This window comes from Bombina bombina, chromosome 2 (assembly GCF_027579735.1).
Source record: "Bombina bombina isolate aBomBom1 chromosome 2, aBomBom1.pri, whole genome shotgun sequence".
Lineage (NCBI taxonomy): Eukaryota > Metazoa > Chordata > Amphibia > Anura > Bombinatoridae > Bombina > Bombina bombina.
The window spans coordinates 1,291,324,312-1,291,340,266 of record NC_069500.1 but is presented as its reverse complement, the minus strand read 5'-3'; the positions used below and the strand labels follow the sequence as shown (position 1 = coordinate 1,291,340,266).

At 35.7% G+C, this 15,955-nt stretch overlaps 1 protein-coding gene across 1 annotated transcript in view; it reads right to left on the bottom strand.

The window, feature by feature from the left end:
- PROM1 (prominin 1) overlaps positions 1-15,955 on the bottom strand; it is a 395,265-nt gene that overhangs the window by 63,701 nt on the left and 315,609 nt on the right. Inside the window, exon 15 of the mRNA XM_053704117.1 lies at positions 581-727. Coding sequence (XP_053560092.1) covers positions 581-727 — 147 coding nt within the window. The remainder of the gene's footprint in view (positions 1-580; positions 728-15,955) is intronic.

Here is a 15,955-nt window from a genome sequence, read left to right as displayed (position 1 = left end):
TTAATGAATGTTTAATTCAGATCAAGTATGGTCCTCTTAATGTTTATGTATGATTTAAATAAAGTGTTTGGAACTTTACAATTTTAATTATAAAATTAATCAAAATGATTTAACCTTTTGAATTGCACTTGTGCTAAAACAATCTAATTGGTTAAAAGAAAAACCTATAAAACCAAATTATGGCGTGACCATCTGTCACATGTTACTTCAACTTTGGCCATGTATCTTTTGCTTCCATGAAAGTTTGTGAAAATCATTGCGAAAAACCCTGTAATAAATTGGTTTCTTTTTTTTAGTTGTTTTTTTTTTTTTGCATTCTTACCAGTAGCTTTAAAACCAATTTAGAAAACAAAACAAAAAAACATCACGTTTCGTCACTACATTTTTAGGCAGATATTCAGATGTTCTAAAAATTGGGCCCATGTTTTTATTTCTTATAATGTGACACTCAGTTTGTCTATGTGCAAGTGTAAATAGCATTGAGTACATACTGTAGGTCTTTCTTTTCATTTTTAAAATATTAGATTATGTTTAAAGTGTATTACAATGCCAGACATTTAATTGATGTTCATAACATTACCTCTGATAGAAACGCATCAAAGTCTATATCAGCAATTCCTGTTGCACTAAAATCTTCTAAATTCCGTTTTCCTTTTTCATCCAGTAATATAACATTACTCAAGTTTATATTCAGCATATCAATTCTATCAGAAATGTCATCAATGTACTAAAAAAATATAAAACAAAAAGTTATTCATTAACTCATTCACAGATACACCACAAATACAATTGCATTTAGAAATAGATATTAAAATAACACAAAGGGACACTTTTAACATATATGGAGAGTTTGTTTCCAATGATCAAACTACCTGTTAGCTTTTTTTTCTTTCTCAGAGTGCAATGTATCAAATTTGAGGTCTAGTTTCTTATGCTTGCATTAGAGTAGAGGTGCCCCTATTTTGCAACATTATTATTGTAGCTTTGTTATACAATGTTGCTAAACACTGCTGCCGTAGAGCACTAAAGACACATGCACACTCCTGAGCTCTTATGAGCCTACCCAGTTTTATATACCAAAGAAAACAAAGCAAATTTGATAACAAAAGTAAATTGGAAAGTTGTTTAAAATTACGTTTCATCTAAAGCATAAAAAAATAATTTTGACTTTACTGCCCTTTAAAGGGGTATTAAACAGTATCAGATTGTAATATAAAATGTTTTATTATGTGTATTTAAAAAACTTTGTAATATACATTTATTATTTATTTTGTCCCCTTTTACTATAATTTAACTGATTTTTTTTTTTAAAGTAATGGATGCCGCCATGTTTGATTTTAAGTTTAAAGTTTATCTTATTGTCCTGTCACAAACAATTAGAAACAGATATACAACATTAAATAAAACTAACTATAAGGTTGTGTTTGATTCCACGCAGCCTTTTTTACACAAACTCTACTTTATTGCCCGGTTTATATATCTTTCCCTAATTGTTCTGCACAGAAGATAGAGATAAATAGAAAACTATTTCAAACATGGCAGCTCCCATTACTATCTAGAGTACTTTATAGAAACTAAACTTTTACACTTATATAATCAATATTTAAACAACTAATATAAAAGGTAAAAAATACAGCTACACATTATTCTAAGGCTAATATCTGCACGGGATACAGCAGTATGTCTAGCATGTATTTACTGTTTAATATCCCTTTAAAAGAAGTGATGCCAGTTTATTTTGATTTATGATGAGAATTTATTTGTTACAGATATCGAGAAAGCTAAATTGTTTATTCATCTAAAGTTACAACTCACGGTTGGTATTTTTTTATTAAATATTATGCCAAAAAACTATTTATGACATTAGAGGGGCATGGAACTCAAAATTGCTCTTTCACAATTCAGACAGACCATACAGTTATAAAAAGTTTCCAACTAACTTTAACAAATTTGCTTCATCTTTATGGTATTTTTTTTTTTTAAGTATACCTAGGTGGGAAGTGTGCACGTGCCTGGAGCACTAAATGGAACAAAAACTGCTGCTTACTATTGTTTTTGCAAATATATAACATTTTAAACATTCAATTCTTGCAAAACTGATGCCATATGGTCTTCCAGACAAGTACATGCTCCTGAGCCTACCTTCCTGATTTTAAACAAAGAAGTGATCACAATACAAGCGGTAACAACATTTCTGTATTCGGAAATGTTTACATCAGATATAAACAGATAGCGGAAAAATCTCCCGTACAATGCACCCGCAGCAATGGCTTTGGTAACTAAAATCCTCCCAACTACCTGTTTTGCTATTTATTTCAGCAAATGCACCAAGGTAGACTGGAATAAAGCGGCGTCTACAAAAGACTAAATATATAGTTATAGGCTGAGAGGTTACCAAATGTGATACAATCCAAACGCAAGGAGGCTAAAAATGCAGTATCAGATAAAAAAGACTGAGATAATTACATATATTATGCAAAAATTAAAATTAAAATACACATTTAATCCTAAAAAATAAAAGCATATAAATAATACATATAAATGGAACAAATATTCCTATATCACAGGTGATCACAATATATTAAACAATATATAAAACAATTCGTATGCATGAAAAAAAGTCCATAATGTTTATGAAGTTTAAAAACAGGTCCAAAAGTTATCCTGCAGTTAGAAAAGAGCGACAAGGGGATCTTGTCAAAAGAATGCCAAATGTAACAACTTTAAGGTGCTCACTTTTACTTACACCATAAAGTTGAATGAGTAGGTTCAAAGTTGTTCCTAGTGGTGTGTGTAGTCCAGTCTATTGCCAGGTTCCAAACCGCTTTTCCTTCTCGCAGTCTTTGGTAGTAGGACCAAACAAACGGATCGTCTCATTGGACACAAATAGCGGTAAAGCGTTGCTTTTTCTTATCCCTATAGGGCAAAGCTACGGAACTCGCCCAGGAACACTTGCAGAGACAAACAGAGTAACGCATTTCGGCTTTGATGCCTTTTTCAAACTCTGTTTTACCGGATTATCTGCAGCTCTTTTATACCCTTCTAAATTAAAGGGGAAGTGATACTTATGATGCTTGATAACTTGATGTTGGATTACTTAAAATTGAATAACTTATTCTTTAATTGCTAATGTTAATACTTATATAATAATAAAATAATAAGATACATAGAGGCCTATATATATATATATATATATATGTATTGTGGCATTGTATAGTTTTATACGTAGCACCTTACTCACCCCAATATTTGTTTTAATTGTCTATATTGCTTCTCTTTCTGACTAGCAACATCTCCTCTGAGTATAGGCTGCTGGTATGGCTGACTCTAGTGTATTTTCATATAGGAATGTACAAAGACATTAATATATTATTTTCAGGAGATATTATGGTAACCACAGGAAATGTAGAATCATTATATGAACTTATGAAAGATCTAGAGAGTAAATTATTACTGGAAATGAAACACAGAACCGAATATATTTTTTAGAGAAATATTTAGAAGCAAAAAGAGTACCTAGAGGTCTTAGACTCAAGAAAAAATGTACTTTTAATCCTGATAATTCAGATTTTAAAGAAAATGGAATAATATACTTGAGGAAGCTTCTTTTAATCTCATGAGACTAATTAAGGGGTATAGAAAAGAGATCCTACAGAAATTAGACATTGAAATAAACAATCTAGAGAAAAGACTTCTTGAATATACTAATCTAGATGAGTTTAAAAAGAAAGAAAAAGATCTTAAAGATCTAATGAAATCTACAAAAGAGGAACTCTTTAAAGTAAAAGTACATAAAGTCAATAGAGATAAGGATGATTACCAAACACACTCTAATAACCCAGATGAAGATAAATATATATCACATACATGGAGAGGAAATACAAATAATATTAGAAAGGAAGAAAAACCAGTGAAAGAAAATAAGGAAGAACAAGGATATTCTCAAATCTATAAAATAAATTACTATAGAGTGGAAGAAAGACACAATTTTTTAGAGATATAATACACATAGGTAAAAAGAAATCAACAAAACAAAGGACAAAGGCAATGCAATATAAACTACACAAATGAAAGATGTAATGATAGATACAATGAGAGATATGATAGAGACACATACAATAGACATCAATTTAATAGAGAAAGACCGGTCTTCTACAATAGATCACAAAATCAATATAGAGAAAATTGGACCTCCAATACACGGGGGAACAATTACAGATATACAGGCAGAAATAGAGAAGATTGGCAGTCACACACCAGGGATTTGGCACAACAATATCATCCAAGAGAAGAAGCTAATTTTAGTCATCTAAATAGTTATGAGAGCTTAAGATATATTGACAACACAGAAGGAGTCAATTAGGAAAGAGATAAAACAGTAAAGAAAGATACTCATAATATAAGGGAAAAGGAGAAACAAGGAGAAAGTAGAGTTAACACAAGCAATAGTGGTGCTCATTTTTTAGAGTTAGGCCAGAGAACCCCAGAAAAAGATCCTTTACCATAAAGAGAAAATAAAAAAAGAAAAACAATAGAAAAAATAAAAGAGGTACAAGAAGTGGAACAAAACGATCCTCAAAAAATAAGACTAATGAGTCACAAATAAGAGAAACCAAAAGGTATTTTCAATCTAAGCAGTATTCCCCTAAATAAGACACAGGAAGAAGTCCTTAAAAAAGGCCTTACATTTGCCCCTACAAACAAAATTAACAAGTTTGGAACGTTCATCGATGCACATAAATTTATTAGAAACCTTACCCTAAAAAGGTGGTACATTAAGTCAGGTCCAGAAAAAACAGCAGGAGAAAATTTGGTTGACCCTAGGGGTTATATTCATTCAAATTTAAAAAGAAAATCGAATTTTTATCCTAAACATGAGAAAGGACCTGTTATAGAAATCTTTGAAAAGCTTATACTTAAGGATATAGAGAATATCCCTGAGAATAAAGTAGCAAGAAATCTAACCAAAAAACAAATGGATAGTATCAGAGAAATTGAAACATCATCATCATAAAACCTGCAGACAAAGGGAGTTATATTACATTTTTCACACTACGCATATATGTGTGTGAAACTATCCTTCAAGATCCCATCACTTATAAAAAAATCAAAAAAGATCCTATTACTCAGTTTAATTCAGATCTGGGAAAAATTCTTCAAGATGCCGCCAATGAAGGGATTTTAAATGATAAAGAGAATACATTTATTTATCAAGAGTACCCCATCAAGAATCCATTTGGTATTCTATGGTTTACCAAAAATCCACAAATCCCTAGTGTCCCCACCAGGGAGACCAATAGTCTCTGGGATTAACTCTATAACGTCAAACCTATCAGCCTATTTAGACACATATTTACAAAAATATGTAAAAGAACTGTCATCATACCTTAAAGACTCCACAGACATTTTAAAAATTATAGAACAACTAGAGTGGAGGGAAGGCTATATGTTGGCTACATGTGATGTAGCATCCCTATACACTTGTATATCACACGAGGATGGGATTAAAGCAGTAAAACATTTTCTGGAGACAGATACAACTTTAAATGAAAAACAAGTGGAGTTTATTTTAAGAGGAATACATTATAAACTTACTCACAATTATTTTTCATATGAGGGAGAATTTTATCACCAACAGTGTGGCATGGCTATGGGGACCAGATTTGCCCCAAGTTATGCAAATTTATTTATGGGTATGTGGGAATCTGATTTTCTACAGTCCCAGCAACTTGTGGCAAATCTGGTCCTCTATAGGCGCTATATCCATGATGTCATACTAGTATGGGATAGAACAGGAGAGGATTTCAAAACATTTCTGAAGGCTATGAATAACAACAATAAAAACATTAAATTCACGAGCAAAACTAGTAGAGAAAAGATTATTTTTCTAGGCTTAAAAATCTTTCTAAAAAATGGGAAATTAAATACAAAAAAATATTTTAAACCTATAGATGCAAATAACTATATACATCAGAAAAGTTGCCACTACCATAAATGGAAAAAAAATATATCCAAAAGCCAGATAATGAGGATTAGAAAAAAATTGTAGTAATGAAGGAGAATATTTAGAACAAACAGAAATATTAAAACAGAAATTTGTAGAGAGAGGGTATGAGAAAGAAGGAATAGAAAAAAACATCCATATAGTTAAAAATATGAATAGGGATAATCTGTTAAATCCTAAGATCCAAATAAAAGACCAAAAAGACCAAAAAAGTGTGAACATGTTTGTACCCTTTGTAACAAACTACCATGAAAATAATCAACAATTAGAAAAGATTATTAGAAAACATTGGCCAATATTGAAAACTGATGAAAAATTAGGTGAACTTCTACCAAAATACCCAAGTATATATAAGTCTATAAAAAAGGCAAAAAAATTGAAAACAGTATTGGCACCAACAGAAATAAGAAAGAAATTTATGAAGAACATAGATTTATGTGGAAGGAAACTAGAGGGGTTCTTTCCATGCCTATCCTGTAAAAGTATGCCAACATGCAGAAAAGAAAAAAGAAGAACAATCATTTATTTCACACAAAAAGTACAAAATGAAAGACACCATTAGATGCACAGATAGGAATGTGGTGTATCTCCTTGAATGTAAATGTGGAATACAGTATGTAGGAGTATCCTCAAGACCCCTACGTAACAGGATAAGGTAGCATCTCTGGTCTATAGAAAATTGCAACACTGACAGGAACAAGATACTACCAATACCTAGGAACTTTAAAATATGTAATGGAGCTAATACAAAACACTTAACTTATACAGGATTAGTGATGTCACGAACAGTTCTGCCGCGAATAGTTCGCAGCGAACATAGCATGTTTGCGTTTGCAGCGGACGGCGAACATATGCGATGTTCGATCCGCCCCCTATTCGTCATCATTGAGTAAACTTTGACCCTGTAGCTCACAGTCACAAGACACATTCCAGCCAATCAGCAGCAGACACTCCCTCCCAGACCCTCCCACCTCCTGGACAGCATCCATTTTAGATTCATTCGGAGCCTGCATTCTTAGTCAGAGGAGGGACAGTGTAGCTGCTGCTGATTTAATAGGGAAATCAATAGCTAGGCTAGTGTATTCAGTGTCCACTACAGTCCTGAAGGACTCATCTGATCTCTGCTGTAAGGACAGCACCCCAAATAGCCCTTTTTAGGGCTAGAACATCAGTCTGCTTTTTTTTTTTTTTCCTGTGTAATCTAATTGCAGCCTGCCTGCCAGCTCAGGCTCACAGCGTATACTGTGCCCACTTGCCCAGTGCCACCACTCATATCTGGTGTAACAGTAGTGTACATTTAAAAAAAAAAAAAAAAAAACTTTTTTTTATTTGAAATAATAGCAGTCATTTTCCTTCACATGTGTGTGTTTGAGGTCCTGCCAGGGCACAGTGTGACACCAGTGCAAGTCATATCTGCTAAAAAAAAGTAGTGTACATTTAAAATTAAAAAAAAAACTTTTTTTAATTTGAAATAATAGCAGTCTGTTATGTTAGGTGCAAGTATTTAATATCCTAAACTGCAGGACCACTCAGTCTCACACCAAACCTTTAGGTTCATTAGATGTAATCAAGAACCTAGTTTTTGCTCATAGATCTGAGGGTCACTGCTGCATGGATGCAGAGTGAAAGAAATGAGATTTAAAGGTATATTATCCCGATTGCAATACCAGGTTGCAATATGCAGATAATTATGCAGAGAGAAAGAAATGAGATTTAAAGGTATATTATCCCGATTGCAATACCAGGTTGCAATATGCAGATAATTATAGAGATAGTAGAATAATGAAAGATTTAGTTAAGTATTAGTAGGTGAATGTCAGCCTCAATAAACACAGGTTGCAACCAGGAGGTGTTTCTATATAAAGTAAGCAGGAGAGCTCTATAACAGGTTATGTTGTTTTTAGTTAACAGGCAGTCCTTAGTTAGTCTATGACGTTGTTAGTATTCATATAAACAGCAGGCAGTCTTTCACAACCAACAGTATGATTATTTGATAAAGCACATAGAATAATTAAGCACAGTTCATCAAGCTGAATCGATAGATATTACAGGCAATCAGATAGTTAACGGTAGCTGTATTTGCATAAGCGTCACACTGTAAAACATGCAGGAAAGTCCTTCAAAGTAGTAAGTGAATTAAGGTATAATACGTTACCAACTTCAGAGAGTAAGGAATAGTAACGGTTACCGCAGCTTCAAGGTGAGTTGCTATTAAGCACAGGAGTTGTTTGTTTGCAGCCAGAGTGAGAGAGAGCTCCAGAGACTTACGGTGACGTCAGACGCCGATACATGGCATCAATGTAGAAGCCGGGAGAAACTGAATTAACAAGTAAGAGATACTTTAAGGATTCCGGACAAAACAAAGAAACCTGGTATATGACGATCCAAAGTTGAAAAGCACACAGCAGTTGTAGTTATTATGAGTAAATTCCTTGGTTAGGAATATCAGCAAGGTGTCTTCGTTGTTGCTCAGCTTATAGCTAAGTGAATACAAATTACCAAGCATGGGTAGACTGGAGGAGGGGCCTTATATAGGGATGTGAATACCTGAACATCCTGATTTAAAGGGACAGGAACATAACAGGACGCCCCCCTAAAAAGAGCCGCTCCGCGGATCAAGGCTTGGGTCGGTCGGGATGTCTCCGATGAAAAATCGAAAGAAGACGGGGTGCCGACAAATTAGAGTATGGTTCCCAGGAGTCCTCATCAGCCCCAAAACCTTTCCATCGTACCAGGTACTGGAGTTGATTGCGGTATAAACGAGAGTCCAAAATAGAATCCACCTCATACTCAACTTCATCCACAACTGGAGGGTTAGTCAACGAAGGATGAGGGGGATCCCTTATCGGAGAGAAAGGTTTCAGGAGGGACACATGGAATGTAGGATGTATCCTGAGAGAAGGAGGCAGCTGAAGAGTCACAGCATTTGGATTAACAACCTCAACTATGTCATAGGGACCTATGAAAAGACTTCCAAGCTTTTTACTTGGAATACAGAGTTTCAGGTGTTTAGTACTTAGCCAAACCTTATCCCCAGGTTTATAAAGAGGGGGTTTTGAGCGCCTTAAATCATAATGGTGTTTCTGTGAAGCTTGAGCTTCTTGTAAGGTTGTTTTGAGAACAGAAAAACCCTCAGCAATAGTATTGACAGTCTGATCAACCGTAGGTAGCAAGGAATCGGTTCTGTGGAAAAGATGATATGAAGGGTGAAAACCATAATTAATATAGAATGGCGAAGTTTTTGTGGATGCGTTGGTCATGTTATTATGTGCGAATTCTGCAGTAGGCAGCAGAGCGAACCAGTTATCCTGTTGGTTCGTACAATAGCATCTCAGATACTGTTCAAGAGACTGGTTAGTCCTTTCGCACTGACCATTAGTCTGGGGATGATAAGCAGTACTTAATCTCCTAGTAATCTTGAGAATAGAACATAACTGAGTCCAGAACTTAGAGGTGAATTGAGATCCTCTATCAGACGTGATGGAGTCGGGTAGTCCATGTAACTTTACAACATGATTCAAGAACAGTATGGCTGTTTCGGATGCGGTTGGTAAACCCATATGTGGAATAAAATGTGCCATTTTAGAAAACAGATCAACAATGACTAGAATTGTGTTATGGTTAGAGGATGGGGGTAGCTCCACTATATAGTCCATTGCTATGTCCTTCCAGGGTCTTTCAGGAACTGGTAATGAAAGAAGAAGACCATAAGGACGAGTTCTAGTATGTTTGCAAGTAGCGCAGACTGAACAGGATCGAATGTAAGAAGAGACAGAACTTTTCATATTGGGCCACCAATAGTCTCTTTGAAGTATGCGTAGTGTTTTATGAAGTCCAGGATGTCCGGATAGAAGAGAATCATGTGCAGAATGCATTAATTCATTTCGTAGAGGTTCTGGTATATATATCTGGTTTCCATGGTAATACAGATTACTACTGTGTTTTTGTAGATCTGCTAATGGGAGTGTTGGATCTGCTCTCTGATACTCTTTTATAGAGGTTTCAGTGATTGAAGTTAATCCAATGAACTTATTTTGTGGAATGATAGAATCTGGAGGTATATAATGTTGAGGTTTTGGATCCTTCCTTGAAAGAGCATCTGCTTTTGTATTTTTGGAACCCGGGCGGTAAGTGATGGTAAAATCAAATCTTGAAAAGAAGAGGCTCCATCTAACTTGTCTAGATGTTAACGTTTTGCTGGTTTTTAAATATTCAAGGTTTCTATGATCCGTAAGTATAAGAATAGTATGTTTAGTACCCTCAAGGAGGTGTCTCCAAAACTCTAGTGCTGATTTTATAGCGAGAAGCTCTTTTTCACCAATAGCATAATTTAGCTCGGCTGAGCTCATTACCCTAGAGTAATATGATATTGGATGCAGTGCTTCCTTGTGTGAAACTCTTTGTGAGAGTACAGCTCCAAGAGCGTACTCAGAAGCATCAACCTCAAGCGTGTACTGTAAACTGGGATCTGGGAATTTGAGTATCGGTGCTGTTACAAACCTCTCCTTTAATATATTAAATGCGTTCTCAGCATGAATATTCCAAGAGAAACCAGGTTTTTTCTGAGTTAATTTAGTCAAGGGTCTAGCAATCTCAGAAAAGCCCTTGATAAACTTCCTATAGAAGTTTGCGAACCCAAGAAATCTCTGAACATCCTTTTTTGTACGGGGGGTGCTCCAGTTAGTAATAGCTTCCACTTTGTTTGCTTCCATGGCGATACCAGAAGGGGAAACATGGTATCCTAAGAAGGAGATAGTAGTGGTATTAAAAATGCATTTCTCTAACTTAGCATAGAGATGGTGTGAACGAAGTCTGGACAAAACAAGCTTGACATGGGTGTGATGGTTTGTTATATTGTCAGAATAGATTAAAATGTCATCTAAATAAATGACCATACAGACATCAAGTAAGTCATGAAATACGTCATTTATAAAACACTGGAACGTTGCAGGAGCGTTGCACAGCCCAAAAGGCATTACTGTATATTCATACAGTCCATAACGTGTGCGGAAAGCTGTTAGCCACTCATCGCCTTTCCTCATCCTTATCAAGTTATAAGCTCCTCTAAGATCTAATTTTGTGTAAATTTTAGCTCCTTGCAACCGTTCTATAAGTTCAGGGATAAGTGGGAGTGGGTACCTGTTTTTCTTGGTGCATTTGTTAAGTTGTCTGTAGTCGATAATAGGACGAAGTGATCCGTCCTTGTTTTTAACAAAAAACATTGCAGCACCCGCTGGAGAGGTGGAAGGTCTTATAAAACCTTTCTTAAGGTTGTCCTCTAAGTACTGTTTCAAATGAACCAATTCAGGTTCTGACATAGGGTATATATGACCAAAGGGAATAGAACTGCCCGGTAGTAAGTCTATCGGACAGTCATAAGACCTATGGGGGGGTAAATTCTGAGCTTCTACTTTGTCAAACACATCGGAAAATTCTTTATAACATTCAGGTAAAACATGATCAGTCATACAACACACAGAAGCTTTGGGAAAACAGACTTCCTTACAGTAAGTGGAATTAAAATTCACAACACCTTGCTTCCAAGATATATCAGGATCATGCTTTATCAACCAATTGATACCAAAAATTAACGGGTATAAACTAGAAGGCAAAATGTCAAATGTACATGTCTCAGTATGGCCTTTCTGTGTGATAACTTGTAAGGGTGTAGTGTGATGAGTGATAGGCCCTGTATTCATAAGAAAACCATCAACCAATCTTATGGCTTGTGCACTATCTTTTTTTATTGTGGGTATTTTATGTTTTGTAACAAATGCTTGGTCAATGAAATTCCCAGATGCACCAGAGTCAATAACGGCCTGGGTTTTTGTCTTCTGTAGACGCCACTGCAAAAGAACAGAAATTGGTAAATGAGTGGTAAGCGTAGACAATTTATTAAGGCAATTTTGGTGCTGAAGATTCTTACCCCTCTTCTGTCTGATAAGCACAGGACAGTCTCTAACACCATGGTCCTTTGCTGCGCAATATAAACACAAGTTATGTAGCTTCCTTCTGGCTTTTTCCTCTGGTTTTAGAGGACCCCTCATGACAGCAACTTCCATAGGTTCATCATTTGATTTAGATGGTGCAGTGACCACAGGATGGTATACCGGGATTTTCTTGGCAATAGGATCAGATAGTGCCCTTTCAGATCTACGTTCTCTTATCCTTCTATCAACAGTGATACATAAGGTCATAAGATTCTCTAATTCCACAGGAACTGCACCACGGGCTAATTCATCTTTTAATGTTTCAGAAAGACCTGTTCTGAACTTATTTCTGAGAGCAGGTTCATTCCATTGGGTGTCTGGTGCCCATCTTTTAAAGTCCGTGATATATTCTTCTACTGCTCTTTTACCTTGTCGTAGGCTCCTAAGAGCAGTCTCAGCAGTATTCTGCTTATGATGGTCTTCATATAATAGGGACATGGCAGAGAAAAAGGCATCTAAGGAGTCTAATATGGGGTCATTGTTCTCATAGAAGGCGTTAGCCCAGGATTTAGCCTCTCCTCTGAGGTATGAGATGACCGTTAGAACTTTGACCCGATCAGATGTATAGGTTCGGGGTTTTAAAGAAAAGTACAGAGTACAGGAGTTTTTAAATTCTCTAAACTGAGTCCTGTCACCAAAGAATTTTTCAGGTGGAGATACAGTTGGTTCAGGTGTTAATTCAATAGGAGCAGGTTTATCAGATAAGTGCTCATTAATAAACTTCCTAATGTGATCATTTTCAATTTTAATTTCTCTGAGGCCTTGTAGCATATGGTCCATGCTTTGTGCAAGGGAACCAACACGGTTTGTAAGTTCAGTGATATCCATGCTGTAGGATATATGTTAAGGCTTGGTAATATGTTATGTTAGGTGCAAGTATTTAATATCCTAAACTGCAGGACCACTCAGTCTCACACCAAACCTTTAGGTTCATTAGATGTAATCAAGAACCTAGTTTTTGCTCATAGATCTGAGGGTCACTGCTGCATGGATGCAGAGTGAAAGAAATGAGATTTAAAGGTATATTATCCCGATTGCAATACCAGGTTGCAATATGCAGATAATTATGCAGAGAGAAAGAAATGAGATTTAAAGGTATATTATCCCGATTGCAATACCAGGTTGCAATATGCAGATAATTATAGAGATAGTAGAATAATGAAAGATTTAGTTAAGTATTAGTAGGTGAATGTCAGCCTCAATAAACACAGGTTGCAACCAGGAGGTGTTTCTATATAAAGTAAGCAGGAGAGCTCTATAACAGGTTATGTTGTTTTTAGTTAACAGGCAGTCCTTAGTTAGTCTATGACGTTGTTAGTATTCATATAAACAGCAGGCAGTCTTTCACAACCAACAGTATGATTATTTGATAAAGCACATAGAATAATTAAGCACAGTTCATCAAGCTGAATCGATAGATATTACAGGCAATCAGATAGTTAACGGTAGCTGTATTTGCATAAGCGTCACACTGTAAAACATGCAGGAAAGTCCTTCAAAGTAGTAAGTGAATTAAGGTATAATACGTTACCAACTTCAGAGAGTAAGGAATAGTAACGGTTACCGCAGCTTCAAGGTGAGTTGCTATTAAGCACAGGAGTTGTTTGTTTGCAGCCAGAGTGAGAGAGAGCTCCAGAGACTTACGGTGACGTCAGACGCCGATACACGGCATCAATGTAGAAGCCGGGAGAAACTGAATTAACAAGTAAGAGATACTTTAAGGATTCCGGACAAAACAAAGAAACCTGGTATATGACGATCCAAAGTTGAAAAGCACACAGCAGTTGTAGTTATTATGAGTAAATTCCTTGGTTAGGAATATCAGCAAGGTGTCTTCGTTGTTGCTCAGCTTATAGCTAAGTGAATACAAATTACCAAGCATGGGTAGACTGGAGGAGGGGCCTTATATAGGGATGTGAATACCTGAACATCCTGATTTAAAGGGACAGGAACATAACACAGTCAGTTTCCTTCACACGTGTGCGTTTCAGGTCCTGCCAGGGCACAGTGTGACACCAGTGCAAGTCCTATCTGCTAAAACAGTAGTGTACATTTAAAAAAAACAACCTTTTTTTACTGTGAAATAATAGCAGTCAGTTTCCTTCACACGTGTGCGTTTCAGGTCCTGCCAGGGCACAGTGTGACACCAGTGCAAGTCCTATCTGCTAAAACAGTAGTGTGCATTTAAAAAAAAAAACTTTTTTTACTGTGAAATAATAGCAGTCAGTTTCCTTCACACGTGTGCATTGCAGGTCCTGCCAGGGCACAGTGTCACACCAGTGCAAGTCATATCTGCTAAAACAGTAGTGTACATACATTTAAAAAAAAAAAAAAAACCTTTTTTTACTGTAAAATAATAGCAGTCAGTTTCCCTCACACATGTGCGCTCCAGGTCCTCCCAGGGCACAGTGTCACACCAGTGCAAGTCATATCTACTAAAACAGTAGTGTACATACATTTAAAAAAAAAAAAAAAAAACCTTTTTTTACTGTGAAATAATAGCAGTCAGTTTCTCTCACACGTGTGCGTTCCAGATCCTGCCAGGGCACAGTGTCACACCAGTGCAAGTCATATCTGCTAAAACAGTAGTGTACATACATTTTAAAAAAACACCTTTTTTTATTGTGAAATAATAGCAGTCAGTTTCCCTCACACGCGTGCGCTCCAGGTCCTGCCAGGGCACAGTGTCACACCAGTGCAAGTCATATCTGCTAAAACAGTAGTGTACATACATTTAAAAAAAAACACCTTTTTTATTGTGAAATAATAGCAGTCAGTTTCCCTCACACTTGTGCGCTCCAGGTCCTGACAGGGCACAGTGTCACACCAGTGCAAGTCATATCTACTAAAACAGTAGTGTACATACATTTAAAAAAACAACAACCCTTTTTTATTGTGAAATAATAGCAGTCAGTTTCCCTCACACGTGTGCGCTCCAGGTCCTGCCAGGGCACAGTGTCACACCAGTGCAAGTCATATCTACTAAAACAGTAGTGTACATACATTTTAAAAAAAAACAAACCTTTTTTTACTGTGAAATAATAGCAGTCAGTTTCCCTCACATGTGTGCATTCCAGGTCCTGCCAGTGTTACACCAGTGCAAGTCATATCTGCTAAAACAGTAGCGTACATTTAAAAAAAAAAAAACCCTTACACTACCTGAACGATACAACATCATACCTGATGTTTTAAAGCACGTTATTCCAAACAATTTAGGAATGTTAGGTGATTTATGCCCTTTATGGATTAAAACCAGACTCTGCATCAACTATGTAATTTTCCATAGGAGTTTGCCATGGATCCCCCTCCGGCATAGCACAGTCCAGGTGTTAGTCCCCTTGAAACAACTTTTCCATCACTTTTGTGGCCAGAAAGAGTCCCTGTGGGTTTTAAAATTCGCCTGCCTATTGAAGTCTATGGCAGTTCGCCCAGTTCGCCAGTTCACAAACTTTTGTGGAAGTTCGCGTTCGCAAACGCAAAATTTAAGGTTCGCGACATCACTATACAGGATTAGCCAAAATAAAAAAGAATTGGAGAGGGATGGATCCAAATAAGGAATTAATGAAACTTGAAACCAAATGGAATCTATGAAATGAAGACCCTAACTCCCAATGGTTTAAATCAAGAATTTGAAATTAACTGTTTTTAAACTGAATAATAAAATATATAAAATATATAACATACAAAATTATTATGTTATGATTTTTAAATTGGTATCTTCTCTTGGATCATATTAAATAGATTATATATATATATATATATATATATATATATATATATATATATATATATATATATATATATATATATATAAATAAATAAACAGCACTTCAACACTTATATAAAACTAAGCACTTAGAACTTTTTCAGAATAATCAAATCATGTATTTTAAAATATTTTTTAAACACCCCTAAATCATTTTTTCAAGATTTAAAGTTTAATATTTATAAAATCAATAGC